The 19,169-nt window shown below is 45.6% G+C and overlaps 1 protein-coding gene across 2 annotated transcripts in view; it reads right to left on the minus strand.

The window, feature by feature from the left end:
• HM13 (histocompatibility minor 13) overlaps positions 1 to 16,476 on the minus strand; it is a 38,975-nt gene extending 22,499 nt beyond the window's left edge. For both annotated transcript variants that reach the window (XM_081323804.1, XM_081323803.1), the window contains exons 1-2: positions 16,217 to 16,476; positions 10,340 to 10,438 (exon numbers count right to left, since the gene is read on the minus strand). In XM_081323804.1, coding sequence (XP_081179930.1) covers positions 10,340 to 10,438; positions 16,217 to 16,390 — 273 coding nt within the window. In that variant the 5' untranslated portion in view covers positions 16,391 to 16,476. The remainder of the gene's footprint in view (positions 1 to 10,339; positions 10,439 to 16,216) is intronic.
• Between the last annotated feature and the right edge of the window lie 2,693 nt (positions 16,477 to 19,169).

Consider the following 19,169-nt stretch of genomic DNA (forward strand, 5'->3'; position numbering starts at 1 on the left):
CAAAGGACATCGTAAAAACGCATCGCCCTTTTTAATTTTTGTCACGCGCATAATCAACCAGCCAGCTCATCAAAAAGCTCTTTCTTTTTCCATCAGGACATTTAAAAAACAAAAAAAAACATTAGTTATTTGTATCCCTGATTTATTATTATTTTTTTTAGAAATAACTCAAGGCAATGAACATCTCCAACACAAAATGAAAGCGCCAAAGCTCCTGTTGAATGAAACGATAGGATAGGATAGGATAGGATAGGATAGGATAGGATAGGATAGGATAGGATAGGATAGGATAGGATAGGATAGGATAGGATAGGATAGGATAGGATAGGATAGGATAGAAGAAATTAGAATAGGATAGGATAGGATAGGATAGGATAGGATAGGATAGGATAGGATAGGATAGGATAGGATAGGATAGGATAGGATAGGATAGGATAGGATAGGATAGGATAGGATAGGATAGGATAGAAGAGAAGAAATTAGAATAGGATAGAATAGGATAGAATAGAATAGAATAGAATAGAATAGAATAGAATAGAATAGAATAGAATAGAATAGAATAGAATAGAATAGAATAGAATAGAATAGAATAGAATAGAATAGAATAGAATAGAATAGAATAGAATAGAAAATATGGAATGGAATGGAATGGAATGGAATGGAATGGAATGGAATAGAATAGAATAGAATAGAATAGAATAGAATAGAATAGAATAGAATAGAATAGAATAGAATAGAATAGAATAGAATAGAATAGAATAGAATAGAATAGCAGAGCTGGAAGGGACCTTGGAGGTCTTCTAGTCTAGCCCCCTGCTCAAGCAGGAGAACCTATACCATCTCAGACAAGTGACTGTCCAATATTTTCTCAAAAGCCTCCACTGTTGGAGCACCCACAATTTATGAAGGCAAGGAGTTCCACTGGTTAAATGTCCTCACTGTTAGGAACTTTCTCCTTAATTCCAGGTTGCTTCTCTCTTTGGTCAGTTTCAATTTTTCTTACATTTTTTTGTAAGAGCTTTAGACAAAAAAAAAAAATCCCAAGTTGGCTTCTTTGTTTTGATGGCCTTTAAATAATCACGGGGGGGGGGGAGAACAAAACGCAGAGATAATCAGGGTAGAAATGCATACGTTATCGAAGGAAAATTAAAAATAAAAACGTAACAAGGGCTTTTAAAAAGGTGACAAAAACACAGCGGAACAAAGAAACAAAACAGTTATAACAGTAATCGGTTTCAACTCTATACTTATATAATGCAAATATTATGCATTAGATTTATTTATTTATTATACTTATTTATTTCTATTTATTTATTTCTATTTATTTATTTATTTCTATTATACTTATATAACTTTCATGCTTTTGTTTTTTTTTCTAATCTACCTTCTTTTGCATAAATGAGTTCCATGTAACGTATTATTATACTGATCACTCTGCTCATTGCTGGTGAGTACAATCAGGTCTTTGATCCACTGAGTAAATGGCCCATAGGCGTATTTTTCCAAAGCTGCAATATACTCTTTTGCCCATAGCACAGGTAGTCCTTGACTTACAACCCATCAGAATAGAGCTGGAAGGGACCTCGGAGGTCTTCTAGTCCAGCCCCCTGCTCAAGCAGGAGTTTCCTATGTCATTTCAGACAAACGCATGTCCAGTCTCTTCTTAAAAACCTCCAGTGATGGGGTAACTAAAACTTCTGGTGGCAAGCTGTTCCACTGGTTAATTGTCCTCAATGTCAGGAAGTTTCTCCTTAATTCCAGGTTGCTTCTCGCCTTGATCAGTTTCCAACCGTTGTTTCTCGTCCTTCCCTCTGGTGAACAACCTGACCCCCTCCTCTTCTTTGTGGCAGCCCCTCAGATACTGGAATCCTGCTATCATGTCTCCCCTGTTTCTTCTTTTCTTTAGACCAGCCAAACCCAAGTCCCGCAGCCGTTCTTCGTATGTTTTGGTCTCCAGGCCTTGGATCATCTTAGTTGCTCTTCTCTGAACTTTTTCCAAACTTTTAACATCTTTTTTGTGATATGATGACCAAAACTGGCTGCAGTGTTCCAGGTGTGGCCTCACTAGGGTTTTTATAAAGTGGTACTAATACCTCGCGTGATTTATTTTTATTTTTTTTATTTTAATCCCATTTATATCCCGCCCTTCTCCGAAGACTCAGGGCGGCTTACAATCTAAAGCACAAATCAATGTGCTTAGCAATAGCCTTCATTCTATGTATCTGCCTGCTTATTAGGGCTTTCACACACACCCCCAAGCGGCATTATTACAAAGTCAGCTTAATTGCCCCCAACAATCTGGGTCCTCATTTTACCTACCTGGGAAGGATGGAAGGCTGAGTCAACCTTGAGCCTGGTGGGACTCGAACCTGCACTAATTGCAGGCAGCTGGTGCTACTTAAGGATCCTGATTCTATGCCTCTTGTTTATGCAACCCAGGATTGTGTTAGCTTTTTTGGCTGCCGCCGCACACGGCTGCCTAAAACCAGTGGCTTAGCGACAGTTCAAAAGTTAGGGGTCCTCGATCTCAGACCGCAACTGAGCCCCATAAATTCTGCCGCTAAGGGAGATATTGGTTGGGCGAGTTTTTGCCCCATTTTACGGCTTTTGTCGCCCCGGTTATTAAGCGAATTGCTGCCGTTGTTAAAGTTAGGGACATGGTTGCTAAGCAAGTCCAACTTCCACCGTTGACTTTGCTTGTCAGAAGGTCGCCAAAGGGGATCCCGTGACCCCTGGGACACAGCAACCGTCATAACTGGACAGCCACTTGTCTGAAATGGTATAGGGTTTCCTGCCTGAGCAGGGGGTTGGACTAGATGACCTCCAAGGTCCCTTCCAACTTTATTATTAACTACCTGTACTTGCGTTTTAATGTTTTCTAATTTGTATCATGCTGTAACCTGCCCAGAGTGACGTGATGGTGAGACGGGCAGCACAGATAGTCCTCAACTTACAACAGTTCTCTTAGCGACCTGTTCGAAGTTACAACGGCCTGGGGAAAAAGGGACGTACGATCATTTTTCACGCTTAATTTATTTATTTTTATTTTTATTCCATTTATATCCCGCCCTTCTCCGAAGACTCAGGGCGGCTTACAAGCTTAGCAGTAGCCTTCATTCTATGTATATGCCTGCTTATTAGGGCTTTCACACACACCCCAAGCGGCATTATTACAAAGTCAGCTTAATTGCTCCCAACAATCTGGGTCCTCATTTTACCTACCTGGGAAGGATGGAAGGCTGAGTCAACCTTGAGCCTGGTGGGACTCGAACCTGCACTAATTGCAGGCAGCTGGTGTTACTTAAGGAGGCATCAGCCCACTGCTCCACCAAGGCTCCACCACTGCTGCGGCATTCCCCAGGGTCACGTGATCCCAACTCAAACGCTTGGCAACTGTCTCATCTTTATGACGGTGGCCGTGTCCTTTGGGGGGCTGGTGACGTGATCCCCTTCTGCGACCGTCTGTCAAGCAAACTCAACGAGGAAGCCGGTTTCGCTTAACAACCGTGTGGCTAACTTAACAACCGCCGCGATTCACTTATGAACGGTGGCAAGAAAGGTCGTAAAGTGAGGCAAAACTCACTTAACGAACGTTTCTGCTAAGCGACAGACATGTTGGCCTCAGTTGAGGGCCACTGGTATAAATCGAATAAATCAATCAATAAAATAAAATAAAATATCCAGCCGACGGGGATCTGCGCCGACGGGGGAAGTCCCAGTCTGACGGATCTCCCAGGCTCCTTTGCGGCTCGGTGCCTCACTTTACCACCCCAAATGCCAGCAGCTCCAGGCACAGAACAAACGCCAAAGACAAACAATTCCTATTGCCAAGGGTATTTCCAATTTAAGGCACGCATTGTGTTTTAACGGGCATCGAAAGCCGCGCCTCAGATCAGGTTCACCGGGTATTGCAAATGGTTTTACATGAGCATTTCCGAGAAAGAAAAAAAATATTATTTTTATTTCCTGTTCTGCAGTTTTTCTCCACCCCACCCCACCCCGGTACATTAAATCTGTGTAAGATACTAGTGTATGTGTGTGTGTGTGGGGGGGGGGGGAATCTACAAACAAGTAATAAAAATAGATTAAGCCAACAAGGCTGCTTGTGTATTTATCTCCGTTTCCCTCTGAAAAAATGAAAAATGCCTTTGGGTTTTCAGGGGATCCTTGAGACAATAGCTGAGTCTTCTTCCCCAGGATAATGTTTGCTAGGTGGGCAATCAGAAATACGTCAGAAAGACCACCAGATTTACCTTTGAAATCAAACAGTACGGGAGGGGAACTACAGGAAGCAGAAGTGGTGGCCGCGGTTCTCTTGCGGACGTTTCATGACCCAACTATGGAACATCATCAGTATTAGAAAGGTGTGGGGTTTGCAAGGAGGAGGAGGAGGAGGAGGAGGAGGAGGACTGTGGGGTCCTTGGTGCTCTCTGAGTTTGGTTGTTTTCTTGCACCCAACTACAGAACAACATCAGTGTTAGAAAGGTGTGGGGATTGCAGAGGAGGAGGAGGAGGAGGAGGAGGAGGAGGAGGAGGGTGACAACTGTGGGGTCCTTGGTGCTCTCTGAGCTGGGTGGTTTTCTTGCAGACGTTTCATGACCCTACTAGGAAACATCAGTGTTAGAAGGGAAGGAGGTTTGAAGAGAGGAGGAGGAGGAGGAGGAGGAGGAGGAGGAGAAGAAGAAGAAGAGGAGGAGGAGGAGGAGGAGGAGGAGGAGGAGGAGGAGGAGGAGGACAACGACTATGGGGTCCTCGGTGCCCTCTGAGCTTGGCTGTTTTCTTGCAGACGTTTCAGGACCCAACTAGGTAGCATCATCAGTGCTAGGAGGAGGAGGAGGAGGAGGAGAATGATTCTGGGGTCTTTGGTGCTGAGTGTGGTTGTTTTCTTCCAGATGTTTCATGACCCATGTTAGTGACATCAACCCCCCCTTCCCTTCTAGACCTGATGATGTCACCTAGTTGGGTTATGAAACGTCTGCAAGAAAACCACCAAGTTTGGAGGGCACCAAGGACCCCACAGTCCTCCAACTCCTCCTCCTCCCATCTGCAAACCCCACTTCCTTCTAGCACTGATGATGTTCCCTAGTTGGGTCATAAAATGTTTGCAAGAAAACAGCCCAGGTCAGGTAGCTCCCAGGACCTCACACTCCTCTTCCTCTCCCCCTCCTCCTCCTCCTCCCTTCTAGCACTGATGATGTTCCCTAGTTGGGTTATGAAACGTCTGCAAGAAAACAACCAAACTCAGAGAGCGCCAAGGACCCCGCAGTTCTCCTCCTCCTCCTCCTTCTCCTCTTTGCAAACCCCGCTCCTTTCTAGCACTGACGATGTTACCTAGTTTGGTAATGAAACATCGGCAAGAAAGCCACCAAGCTCAGAGAGCACCAAGGACCTAACAGTCCTCCTCTTCCTCCTCCCCTTGGGAAAATAAGCTTTTGGTCCCAGCAAACGACTCAAACTGTATCCTAGAAATATTCTCAAGATAGCTGCATTAGCTGCCTAATATTAAAAATAAATAAACAAAAATAAACAAACATTTATTGTCAAAGTACAACATGTGTACATTGAGATTAGCTGAGCCTCCCCCCCCCCGGTGCTCTCAGCCCCCAACACACAGTGACAACAAACCCTCCATCCTACCACACCACGTGAGCTAACTGCACAACGCACCGGCCTCGCAAGCCAATTCTGCACAAAGTTTATAAAAATTATTTCCCGTTCAAAAGCCTAACAGCCCACGGATAAAAGCTGTTCTTCTGCCTGTTGGTACGGCTGGCTACACTCCTGTATCTCCTACCCGACGGTAGGAGAGTAAAGAGATACCGTCCAGGGTGTGAGTCGTCCCTGAGGATTTTCCTCACTCTTCCAAGGCAGCGGGGCCTGGCGAGGTCATCCAGTGGTGTCAGGGAACAGCCCACAATGTCTTGTGCTGTGCTCACCACCCTCTGTAATGCTTTCCTATCCGCGGCTGTCAGACCAGCATACCAAACCACAATACCATACGAGAGGACGCTCTCTATAGTAGACCGGTAAAAGAGGGTCATTAGCTGTTGTTCTACCCTGTTCTTCCGCAAGACCTTAAGAAAGTGAAGCCTCTGTTGGGCCTTTCTAGCCACCTGGGTTGTGTTAACTTTCCAGGTCAGATCTTCACAGAGGTAGACTCCCAGAAATTTAAAGGAGGAAACTCTCTCCACGCAGTCCTCCCCGATGTAAAATGGGGCAGGTTCCTCCTTTTTTCTCCGGAAGTCTAACACCATCTCTTTCGTCTTGCCAATGTTTAGGTGCAAGTTGTTGTTACTACACCATATGGATAGTTTTTGTACCTCCGCCCTATATGCTGTCTCATCCCCACCTGTAATAAGACCCACCACGGTCGTATCATCTGCGAACTTGATTATCGCAGTGGATGGGTCAGATGATACACAGTCATATGTGTATAAAGAGTACAGGTAGGGGCTAAGCACACAGCCCTGTGGCGTGCCGGTGCAAAGCTTCAGGGGGGTGGACAAAGCAGACCCGACCCTCACTGTTTGTAACCGGTCCCTAAGAAAGTCTTGAATCCAATCGCAGATGGAGGGGGGACAATTTCAAGTCAGTCAGCTTCTCGATGAGAATGCTCGGCAAAATGGTGTTGAAAGCCAAGCTGTAGTCAACAAAAAGCATATTGCTCACAAGTGTGTGTGTGTGTGGGGGGGGATATCCTAAAAAAACAAGAAGGTAATCAAGGAATGGTCCCACCAGATCAGGGAATCAAGTCCTATAAGGTTAAACTCCACTCTGGTCATATCCAGGGATCAACGAAAGAGTCATGATCAGCAAAGAGTGCAGCCACATGGGATTTAATAGAATAACCGAGTTGGAAGGGAAATTGGAGGTCATCTAGTCCAACCCCCTGGCCAAGCAGGATACCCTACACCATTTCTGAGGGATGGCAGTCCAGTCTCTTCTTGAAAGCTTCCAGTGATGAAGCTCCCACAATATCCGAAGGCAACTTCTGTTCAGTTGGTTGATTGTTCTCACCGATAGGAAATTTTTCCTTATTTCTAGGCTGAATCTCTCCTGGATGAGTTTCCATCTGTTATTCCTTGTCTGGCCTTCGGGTGCTTTGGAAAATAGGTTGACCCCATCCTCTCTGTGAGACCCCCCTCAAATATTGTCCTAGTGGACGTTCACTTAAACAGGAGCCAGCCGTGTGCTGCAGCTGCCAAAAAAGCCAACACAGTACTAGGCTGCATTAACAGAGGGACAGAATCAGGATCACGTGAAGCGTTAATACCACTTTACAAGGCCTTGGTAAGGCCACACCTGGAATACTGCATCCAGCTTTGGTCACCACGATGAAAAAAAAGATGTTGAGACTCTGGAAAGAGGGCAGAGAAGAGCAAACAAAGATGATCAATGGACTGGAGGCTAAAACATATAAGGAACGGCTACTGGAATTGGGAATGTCTACTTTCATGAAGAGAAGGACGAGGGGGGACAGGATAGCAGCCTTCCAGTATCTCAGGGGCTGCCCCAAAGAAGAGGAAGTCAAGCTATTCTCCAAGGCACCTGAAGGCAGGACAAGAAGCAACAGATGGAAACTCAACAAGGAGAGAAGCAACCTAGAACTAAGTAGGAATTTCCTGACAGCCAGGACAATTAACCAGTGGAACTACCTGCCTCCAGAAGCGGTGAATGCTCCAACACTGGAAGTTTTTAAGAAGAGATTGGACAATCGTTTGTCTGAACGGGTATAGGGTTTCCTGCCAGAGGAGGGGGTTGGACTAGAAGACCTCCAAAGTCCCTTCCAGCTCTGCTATTCTATTCTATTGTAAGTGTGGAAAACGGTCCTAGGTCCCTTTTTTTTCAGCGCTGTTGTCATTTCAAACGGTTGCTCGTAACGTTAAGGGCTCCCGGTGCAGTACAGCCAGCAACTGTTCCTCATTTCTTGTGGTTATTCTCAGAAGTAGCCTCCAGTCTTCTGACTTCCAAAACAGCTTTTTAAGCATCTGGAGTTGCCAAATGCTTGAAAGTAAACCGCCACCTTGCAGGAAACGTGATTTGCCAACTGGAAAGCTTCCTGGCATGAGGGCCCAGTTGCCCCAGACTGGCAAATGAGCTGGCAAAGGAGAAACAGTCCGAAATCCAGCTCAGTTCAACATCTCAGGGGGGAGAGGAAGCGTGAACACCCCCCACTCCCCCAAAGTATGGTATTGGCTAGAGCAGGGGTAGGCCACCTCGGCTCTTTTATGACTCGTGGACTTCAACTCCCAGAATTCCTGAGTCAGCTATGCTAGGCAAGAAAGCTGGCTAGGTGACTTTGGGCCAATGACCAGGAGACGGTCAGTTCTAGTCCCGCCTTAGGCATGAAAGCCAGCTGGGTGACTTTGGGCCAATGACCAGGAGACGGTGAGTTCTAGTCCCGCCTTAGGCATGAAAGCCAGCTGGGTGACTTTGGGCCAATGACCAGGAGACAGTGAGTTCTAGTCCTGCCTTAAGCATGAAAAACAGCTGGATGACTTTGGGCCAATGACCAGGAGACGGTGAGTTCTAGTCCCGCCTTAGGCATGAAAGCCAGCTGGGTGACTTTGGGCCAATGACCAGGACAGTGAAATTTCTAGTTCCTGACTGGGGGATTCTGGGAGTTGAAGTCCACCCACCTTCAAACTGCCAAGGTGGAAAAACGCTGCCTCTTAAATTGGGAGGACTGAAAATGCTAATGGCAAATAAAGGCCTTTCTAGGGAACGCCCTGAGGCCTCTTCCCTGTATTTACACCACTGATTATCAAAGATTGGAACTTTTCCTGTTTGGCACTGGCATTTTTTTCAGATCTGCCTAAGGAACCACTCTTGAATATTTGATTATATCTTGAAGAGCCGAACTAACGCCAGCATCGAAACGCAGAGGGATCAGGTCAAAATATAGCTTCTTCTCCCTGCCCTGCTGGGCGATCCGCTAATTCATTTTATGACTAAGTTGCTTTAAGTTTGCATTTGCTTTCCGTGCAACCCGCGGCTCTGGTTTCACTGGAAATCATCCACCACCTTCGCTTTTGTTGCCAAACAGCAGGTCTCTCACACTAAAAACCCCGCAGAAAATTCTATTTAAAGCCAGGAGTAACCGGTCTATAATTATCTGCTGCTTTCTTGACCTTTAGCAAACAAAAACAGCCGCATCCATCTGAATGAAACCAGCACCTCCGGAACATGGCAGAGCAAACCAGACTGAGGAGTCAAGACGTGACGACGTAAGGTTTGGCCTCTAGCAACTTCGAATCCCTTTCCCACAGAGGGTTGGAAAAGCTTCTTCCATCCCCAAGAGGAACCACAGTCCCTCCCTGGCCACAAGGTAAAACATATTGGATTAGCTACGAATCAGAAGAAAATTGAAATATAAACAAGAGGGCAAGACCCATTCCCTCCAAGCACTGATGACGTTACCTAGTTGGGTCATGAAACGTCTGCAAGAGAACCACCCAGCTCAGAGAGCACCAAGGACCCCACAGTCCTCCTCCTCCTCTTCCTCCCCCTCCTCCCCCCCCTACAAATCCCCTCCCTTCTAACACTGATGATGTTCCCTAGTTGGGTCGTGAAATGTTTGCAAGAAAACCACCCAGTTCGGAGAGTACCAGGGACCCCACAGTCCTCCTCCTCCTCTACTCTGCAAACCCCACTCCCTTCCAGCACTGATGAGGTTACCTAGTTGGGCCATGAAACGTTTGCAAGAAAGCAACCAAGCTCGGAGAGCAACAGGGACCCTACGCTCCTCTCCACAAACCCCGTTCCCTTGCAGCACTGGCGATGCTACGTAATTTGGTAATGAAAGGTCCGCCTTCTTTGCAGCACTGATAATGTTCCCTAGTTGGGGCATGAAACATGTGCAAGAAAACCACCCAGCTCAGAGAGCACCAAGGATGCCACAGTTCTCCTCCTCCTCCTCCTCCTCACAATCCCCCCTCCCTTCTATCACTGATGGCGTCCCCTAGTTGGGTCATGAAACGTCTGCAAGAAAACAACGAAGCTCAGAGAGCATCAAGGACCCCACAATCTTCTTCCCCCTCCTCTTCTCTTTTCTTCTGCTCCTCCTTTCCACAAACCCCGCTTCCTTCTAGCCAGACTGATGATGTTGCCTACTTGGGCCATGAAACGTCTGCAAGAGAACCACCCAGCTCAGAGAGCACCAAGGACCCTACAGTTCTCCTCCTCCTCCTCTCCGTAAACCCCCCTCCCTTCTAACACTGATGATGTTACCTAATTGGGTCGTCAAACATCTGCAAGAGAAACCACCCAGCTCAGAGAGCACCCAGGACCCAATGGAAGAAAGCTGTGCCACCAAAGACACATCTGTCGCTTTACTTACTTTGAAAAAAAGATAGAGTCCTAGGAGAGTACAGCTGGCAACAATAGGAAAACGGGCCGCGTCTCGGCTGGTGATGGTTTCCGGCATATCCGAAGCATTCTGGAAGAGAAATTGGTCACGATTCAATCCACCCATGATGTAGCAAGCAGAATCCAGAATCTTTGCAAGGAAGCTCAAAGACAGCCTACTTCAGGGGTCTTCCAACTTGGCAGCTTTAAGCCTTGTGGACTTCAACTCCCAGAATTCAGAATTGAAGTCCACAAGTCATCAAAGGGCCAAGTTGGAAGACCCCTGAGAGTCTTGATCCAAGCCCCCAGTTTCATCCAAATGGCCAACTGAAAAATTCTGAGAATTGAAGTCCACAAGTCTTAAAAGTTGCCAAGTTGGAAGACCTCTGGTATGAAGCAAGTGTAGTTTTTATGGTAGAAAGCAAAAAATAAAAATAAAAATAAAAAATCTCCAGGCTTTCTGTAACTATGAAGAACATCTAAAGTCACCTGGATGATCTATTGCAGGTTCTCCAAAGTTGGCAACTTGAAGACTTGTGGACTTCAGCTCCCACAATTCATGGCTGGCTGGCTGGCTGGGCAATTCTGGGAGTTGAAGTCCGCAAAGTCTTCAAGTTGCCAAGTTTGACGACCACTGGCCTACTTGATCCAGAGGAACTCAACCCCTCCTCATTCCACAGCAGACGTTACGGCACGAGGGAAGCCCCACTGATGGTTGTGGTTGTGGGTTTTTAAAGTCCTCAGAAGCACTGCAAAAGCAGGCATCCCTGCACAACGACCAGAGGCAAATTAGCTCCTTTCCAGGAAATATGCGCCATATGCTACACGCAAACAAGCTGTTTTCTGCTTTTTTGATTTAGTCTGAAGGACGCTCCTTCTAAATGTCCCTTTGGGGACATAAGAGCCCATGTCCGGTTCCTGTGACAACTTTCGAGTCCTTTTGACTTTTTTCTCCCCCTAAAACGGATTTTTTTTTTCCTTTTCAAAACAACAACTCTACAGTTGCAGCCTTCTTCAGTCTGGTGCCCTGCAGATGTTTTGAATCACAGTTTCCATTCTCCACGCCCGTTTGGATGTTCTGGCCGGGGTCTGATTGCAAACTGCAGTCCAAAATATCCAGAGGAATGTCTGTTCGGAAAAGCTTCTCCGGTTTAAAATAATAATAATAAAAATAGGGTTCTTCGGTTTAAATCAGACTGGAACGCAACTTGGGGAAAGAAAATGTTAGAATTCTGCTCCGAAAATCAAAGGCGAAAAGGGAGCTGGGGTGGGGCGAGAGAAAGTTATAGACTCCAGATGTTGACGAATTACAACATGCTTCAGCCAGGAGCCTCTGTGGCTGAGAAATGGAATTCAGCCACATATGAAGGAGGAACAAAGGTTCCTCCTCTCTGGAATGCAGAAGTTATTGTACGATGAAAGCGGGAAAAGGTGATTCGGAAAATGAGCCCAGGCATTCCTTGACTTGTGCCAACGGAGCCCAGCACTTGCCTGAGCGAGGGGTTGGACTAGATGACCTCTAAGGCACCTTCCAACTTTTACTGTTATTGATCATCGCAGAGTCAGCCAGATGTTCAGACTGGATTTGGCCTTTTTGTCTACCTGTCGAGTCCTTCCCAAGGACCCGGGATAGGCAGATGTGGGTGTTTGATGGTATTACAGATCTCGTCGCAAGATGGAAGCAGCAAGGGGTTGGACTAGATGACCTCTAAGGTCCCTTCCAACATCATCATCATCGTCGTCATCATCATCATCATCATTATTATTTCCGTTGGCTAAGGGAGGCAGTTCTTAAGTGATTTTTGCCCTGTTTTGCCACCTTCGTTGCCCCGGTTGTTAAAAGAACCGCTACAGTTGTTAAATTAGTAACACGGTCGTTAAGCGAATCCGGCTTCCCCCACTGGCTTTGCTTGTCGGGAAGGTTGCAAAAGAGGATCAGGTGACACCCCCCCTCCGGGGACACTGACAACCGTCATAAGTATGAATCAGACGCCCGGTGGCTTAATTTTGATCATGTGACCAAGGGGATGCTGCAAGGGTTATCAAGCGTCAAAAAGGATCATTAGTCCTTTTTTTCCCCAGTTGTTATAACTTGGAATGGTCACTAAACAAACCGTTGTAAGTCAAGGACTATCGGTGTCAGCTGTGGATTCCTGAAGCAGACTTGTTCAGCCAAGCCACCGGTTCTAGTGGATTGCTCTCGCTGTCAGGAAATTTCTCCTTAGTTCGAGGTTGCTTCTCTCCTTGACTAGTTTCCATCCCTTGCTTCTTGTCCTGCCTTCTGGTGCTTTGGAGAAGAGCTTGACTCCCTCTTCTTTGGGGCAGCCCCTGAGATACTGGCAGGCTGCTATCCTGTCCCCCCTGGTCCTTCTCTTCATTAAACTAGACATACCCAATTCCTGCAACCGTTCCTTCTATGTTTTAGCCTCCAGACCCCTGATCATCTTTGTCGCTCTTCTCAGCACTTTTTCCCCAGTGCAACTACAGGAGACAAGCTATTCCACTGATTAATTGTTTTGTCAGGAAATTCCTCATTTCTAGGTTGCTTCTCTCCTTGATTAGTTTCCCTCCGTTGCTTCTTGTCCTTGTCTTCTGGTGCTTTGGAGAATAGTTTGAACCCCCTCTTCTTTGGGGCAGCCCCTCAAGTATTGGTATACGGCTGTTATGTCACCCCCTCGTCCTTCTTTTCATTAAAGGAGACATACCCAGTTCCAGGAAACCGTTCTTCGTATGTTTTAACCTCCAGCCTACTCTTCATCTTTGTTGCTCTTCTCTGGACTCTTTCTAGAGTTTCGAGACCTTTTTTTTATACTGTGGTAATCAGAACTGGATGCAGGATTGCAAAGTATTTGCTCATCGAAAAGTACTTGCAAAGGATCTGTGTGATCCCCTCTTAAGAGCTTTAGCCACAATGGATTAAAACCACTGACTGACTCAGGCGCCGGCAACTGTCACAACCCACACGTCAAATATGCTGCAGAAATAATAGAATTATAGCCTGAAACTGGACAGCTGCTGCGAACGTCAGCAAGTGAATCCAGAATGAATACATCCTATGCAAATCCAGTCCTTCTGCAAAGGTCAGTTTCATCCTCCCTGACACCCGTTTAGCCATAATTCCCAGCAGAGGAAGCAGTTGAAGTCTGTTAGAGGTGGGACCTCTTCCTCATTCAGCCCTCTTGGCTACTAACACGTCAGTCCTTTGCCTAGTTTAGCTCACAGCCGTGAAGACTGCTCACGCTACACATTGAAGAAGGGGAAGGGAAAAACATTGGGGGGGGACTCGATCTACTCCTCCATCAAAAATCTTGGCTTCTTCAAGGGGAGAGGGAGGAAGAAAGAAAGAAAGAAAGAAAGAAAGAAAGAAAGAAAGAAAGAAAGAAAGAAAGAAAGAAAGAAAGAAAGAAAGAAAGAAAGAAAGAGAAAGAAAGGAGGGAAGGAAAAGAAAGAAAGAAAGAAAGAAAGAAAGAAAGAAAGAAAGAAAGAAAGAAAGAAAGAAAGAAAGAAAGAAAGAAAGAAAGAACGAACCATATGTATAGGAATCTTTGGAAGAGGGAAGAGACTATATTCTAAATTCCATCATTTAAAACATTTTTAACCAATTAATTTTTTATTCATTGTTTTGATTTATCGGTTGTTACATTAGTAAAGCTCCTGTTTGAGGGAGACAGGAGGTTTAGAAATACAAAATATAAATAAAGAAGAGGTGAAGAAGCAGAGACCAAACAAGAAAAAAAGGCAAACATTGGTGGGTTCCCCCCCCCCGATGCAAAGCGAGGGTGGGGAAACATACCTTTACTCACCTGTTGGCCCAATCCTTTGCGTTAATCCTAGGGATGAGCTGATTTTCCACCCCCACCCCAGGCCAGAAAAAGGCCAGTGGGGGCCAGACAAGGCACACCCCGTTTCTATACATGGTGCCCCCTTTTCCCTGTATCCCCCTCCCCAGCCTTGTTGGATCCTAGGCAGCAGGCAAGACTGCTGGGATAGATGGGCAGAACCAGCCAAGGGGGAAGCCAAGAGGGAGAAAAAGCCCCCCCCCCAAAATTACGAGTGAAAGACTGACTACAGGTAGTCCCCGACTTACAACCACAATGGAAGCCAATTTCTGTTGCTAAGCGGGGTGTTTTAAACTAAATTTTGCCCCATTTTACATGTTCAGCCAATCACTTCCGTCATTAACTGAGCCACACGGTCGTTAAGCAAATCCGGCTTCCCCATTCCCAACTTTGCCCGTCAGAAGGTGGCCAAAGGGGAAATCGCACAACCCCGGGACACAGCAAACCACCATCAAAAAGGAGTCGGCTTGCCTCACTGTGCAACACCTTCATCGAATCACCGCCGCTAAGCGATTCACCCGGGCGTTAAAGCGAATCCGGTTTTCCCCATTCCCCACTTTGCCCGTCAAGGTGGCGACAAAAGGGGAATCGCACAAGCCCGGGACCAGCATCAAGGAGCTGGGTCAGTGGGCCCAGCTTGTCGATGGCGACAAACGCTTATATATATATATAGGTAAAGGTAAAGGTTCCCCCCGCACATGCGTGCTAGTCGTTTCCGACTCTAGGGGCCGGTGCTCATCTCCGTTTCATAGCCGAAGAGCCAGCGCTTGTCCGAGGACGTCTCCGTGGTCATGTGGCCGGCATGACTAGACGCCAAAGGCGCACAGAACGCTGTTACCTTCCCACCGTAGTGGTCCCTATTTTTCTACTTGCATTTTTACGTGCTTTTGAACTGCTAGGTTGGCAGAAGCTGGGACGAGTAACAGGCGCTCACTCTGCTACGCAGCACTCGGGATTCGACCCGCCAAACTGCCGACCTTCCAATCGACAAGTTCAGCGTCCTAACCCACTGAGCCACCGCGTCCCTTCATATATATATATATATATATATATATATATATATATATATATATATATATATATATATATATATATATATATATATATATATATATATATATATATATATATATATATATATATATATATATATATATATATATATATATATATATATATATATATATATATATATTAATTCCATTTATATCCCGCCCTTCTCACAAGACTCAGGGCGGCTTACAAGTAATTATTTTTTTTTAATTTTAATTCCATTTATATCCCGCCCTTCTCCGAAGACTCAGGGCGGCTTACAAGCTTAGCAGTAGCCTTCACTCTATGTATATGCCTGCTTATTAGGGCTTTCACACACCCCCTAAGTGGCATTATTACAAAGTCAGCTTAATTGCCCCCAACAATCTGGGTCCTCATTTTACATAATAATAATAATAATAATAATAATAATAATAATAATAATAATAATAATAATAATAATAATAATAATAATAATAATAATGTTGGAAGGGACCTTGGAGGTCATCTAGTCCAACCCCCTGCTCAGGCAGGAAACCTTATACCATTTCAGGCAAATGGCTGTCCAGTCTCTTCTTAAAAACCTCCAGTGTTGGAGCATTCACCATCTCTGGAGGCAGGTTGTTCTGATCAATGTGACCGTGCGGACCCTGCGACGGTCGTTAAGTGTGAAAGACGGTCACTTTTTTTTCCCCAGCGCCCGTTGTAACTTTGAACCGGTCACTAAACGAATGGCTGTAAGTGGAGGATAAGCTGTATAGGGATGTTTTGTCAAAAACGTGGCCCTTTTAAGAGGGGGGTGGACTTCAACTCCCAGAATTCCCCAGCCAGCGAAGCTGGCTGGGGAATTCTGGGAGTTGAAGTCCACCTCCCTCTTAAAAGGGCCACGTTTAACTATAGGGAATGAAGACCCCCCCCCTTTCTCGGATGCCCAACTAAGGTAGACTGACCCCGCCTGGGGAGGCTCTCCTCCTCCTCCTCCTCCTCCTCCTGCTCACCTTCCCTTTGGCGCAAGTGACGGAGCGCAGCGCCCCGAAGAAGATGGGCAGCAGGGCCATGACCACCAGGCTGCCGTAGGCCAGCGCCATGCCTTCGGGGGTGGCCGGGGGCCGCGTGCCGGCCGCGGGGGCTTCGGCCGCCCCGCTAACGTTGTGCGCCTCGGCCTGCTCCATCGCCGCCAGTGCCCGACGCAGCCCGCACTTCCGACCCGGCAGAGGCGGCCCCGCAGCGCCCAGGGACACGTTCCCTTACCCGGGCGGAAGTGGGCCGCGGCGCATGCGCGGCCGCCGCCGCCACGCCCCCTGGAGACGACGGCGGCCTGCACCGTTGCTAGGGAGCCGCCGCCGCCCGGCCTAGGCGACTAGAATGGGGACACTGCCCCCCCCCTCTCCAGCAGCACCATCGGGACCCCTCCCCCGGTTGGGTCGCCCCTTTTGCGCCCCGGGGCTCGCTGAAAATACAAGGGCCTTTCTTTCCCCGCCCCCGGAAGATGCATTCCCACGTGACGACGGTGAGACACGTGTCAGGAGCTGGCAAAGGCTGCTGATGCTGGTGTGATGTGCTTTGCTTTGTGTGCTCTCAGCGCTGTGATTATTATTGCTGTGTCGGTGCTGTTGCGGCAATTGTTATTTCTATAATCGCTGCCGACCGTTATCGTTGCTGTTATTGCAGTTGTTATTTCTGTTACTGCTGCAATCGTTATTTACTGCTGTGATTATTTGTTGCTGTTATTGCAGTTATTATTTTTATTAACTGCTGCAATTGTGGCTATTACTGCTGGGATTATTCCTGCGGTTATTGCAGTTATTTTTATTACTGCTGCAGTTGTGGCTAATACTGCTGTGATTATTCCTGCTGTTATTGCAGTTATTATTTTTATTACAGCTGCAATTGTGGCTAATACTGCTGTGATTATTCCTGCTGTTATTGCAGTTATTAGTTTTATTCCAGCTGCAATTGTGGCTATTATTGCTGTGATTATTGCTGCTGTTATTGCAGTTATTATTTTTATTACTGCTGCAATTGTGGCTATTATTGCTGTGATTATTGCTGCTATTATTGCAGTTATTATTTTTATTACTGCTGCAATTGTTGCTATTACTGCTGTGATTATTGTTGCTGTTATTGCAATTATTATTTTTATTACTGCTGCAATTGTTGCTATTACTGCTGTGATTATTGCTGCTGTTATTGCAGTTATTATTTTTATTACTGCTGCAATTGTTGCTATTACTGCTGTGATTACTCTTGCTATTATTGCAATTATTATTTTTATTACTGCTGGGATTATTGCTATTACTGCTGTGATTGTTCTTGCTATTATTGCAGTGATTGTTATTTCTGTCATTTCTGCCATTACTATTGCTGTTACTGCTGTGATTATTGCCATTGCTGCAGTTGTCGCCATTATTGCTGCAATTATTAATTGCTGTGATTATTTGTATTTCTGCTGTTGGTATTGCTATTATTACTATTACTATTATTCATTGTATTTATCTATTCAGTTTCTATAGCTGCCCAACTCAACCAAGGGACTCTGAGACTGCTGTCATTATTACTGGAGTTATTATTTGTGTTATTGCTGTATTATTCCTTTTACTGCTGTAGTTGTTATTGCTGTTACTGCTGTGATTATTGCTGTTACTGCAGTATTTTAATTGTTGCTGCGATTATGGTTACTGAGGGGTCCTTGGTGCCTTCTGAGTTTGATGTTTTTCTTGCAGACATTTCATTACCAAACTAGGTAACGTCATCAGTGCAATGATGACGTTACCTAGTTTAGGTCATAAAACATCTGCAAGAAAACCACCCAGTTCAGAGGGCACGAAAGACCCCACATTTCAGCCCTGAGCTACAAATATCCTTTGTTGATTATTATTACTCTTGTTTTTCGCTGTTATTGTATGCAATAAACTCGGTATTTAACCAACTCAGATTCCTTGGTTGTGGTTTTATCTAGGATTCCTTTTTTTTTTCCTTTACAAGCCATGATTCGATGTGGGGCACCTATGTCCATTCCTCACATTGCGATGTATTTACTTAAATTGATATGTTTATGTTTATTGGACTTATATAACCGCCCTTCTCCTGTAGGACTCAGGGCGGTTCACAAGGAATTTAAAATAACAATACAAATTACAAAAGTTAAGAACAATTATTAAAATAATTAAATTTAGTCCTTGAATAAAATAAAACCCCTATTAAACTCCAATTAAAACCCAATTAAATAAAATTACAATTAAAATTCTCAGTCCTGGCCGGAAAGCTCAAAGAGCCAGGTCTTCAGGTCCCGGCGGAATGAACGAAGGTCAGGGCCCCCCCCCTCCCCCAGTCTCAAGAACATTGAGCATTGATGGAAAGACAAGAAGAAAAACAAAAAAGGGATATTCTACAACAGGGATCAGAAATGAAGTATAAAAGATGGTGAGGATGAAAAACAACCTGAGAGGAACATAACCAAAAAACCCCAAAGCCACACAATCCATACAATGCTTTGCTTATGAATAATTGGGAGTCAGGTGATATATGCATTGAATAACTAAAATAAGTAAATGTAACTCAAGATTTAAAAAAAGGCTTCAGTAACCCTGCAGGAAGTCAAAGAAAAAGGAAATGATGAAGCAACAGAATACCACATAAGGAAAACTCCCAAGGGTTAAGCCATGCCTAAACTAGCAGAAAGTGAAGAGGAACTAAAGAGCCTCTTGTTGCGGGTAAAGAAGGAGAGTGCAAAAGTTGGGTTGAAACTTAACATTAAGAAAGCCAAGATCATGGCATCCGGCCCTCTCAATTCCTGGCAAATAGATGGGGAAGAAATGGAGGTAGTGACAGATTTTATTTTCCTGGGCTCCAAGATCACTGCAGATGGGGACTGTAGCCAAGAAATTAAAAGACGCTTGCTCCTGGGGAGGAAAGCCATGGCAAATCTAGACAGCACACTAAAAAGCAGGG

The sequence above is a fragment of the Vipera berus genome, assembly GCF_964194415.1.
Source record: "Vipera berus genome assembly, chromosome: 3".
Taxonomy (NCBI): Eukaryota; Metazoa; Chordata; class Lepidosauria; order Squamata; family Viperidae; genus Vipera; species Vipera berus.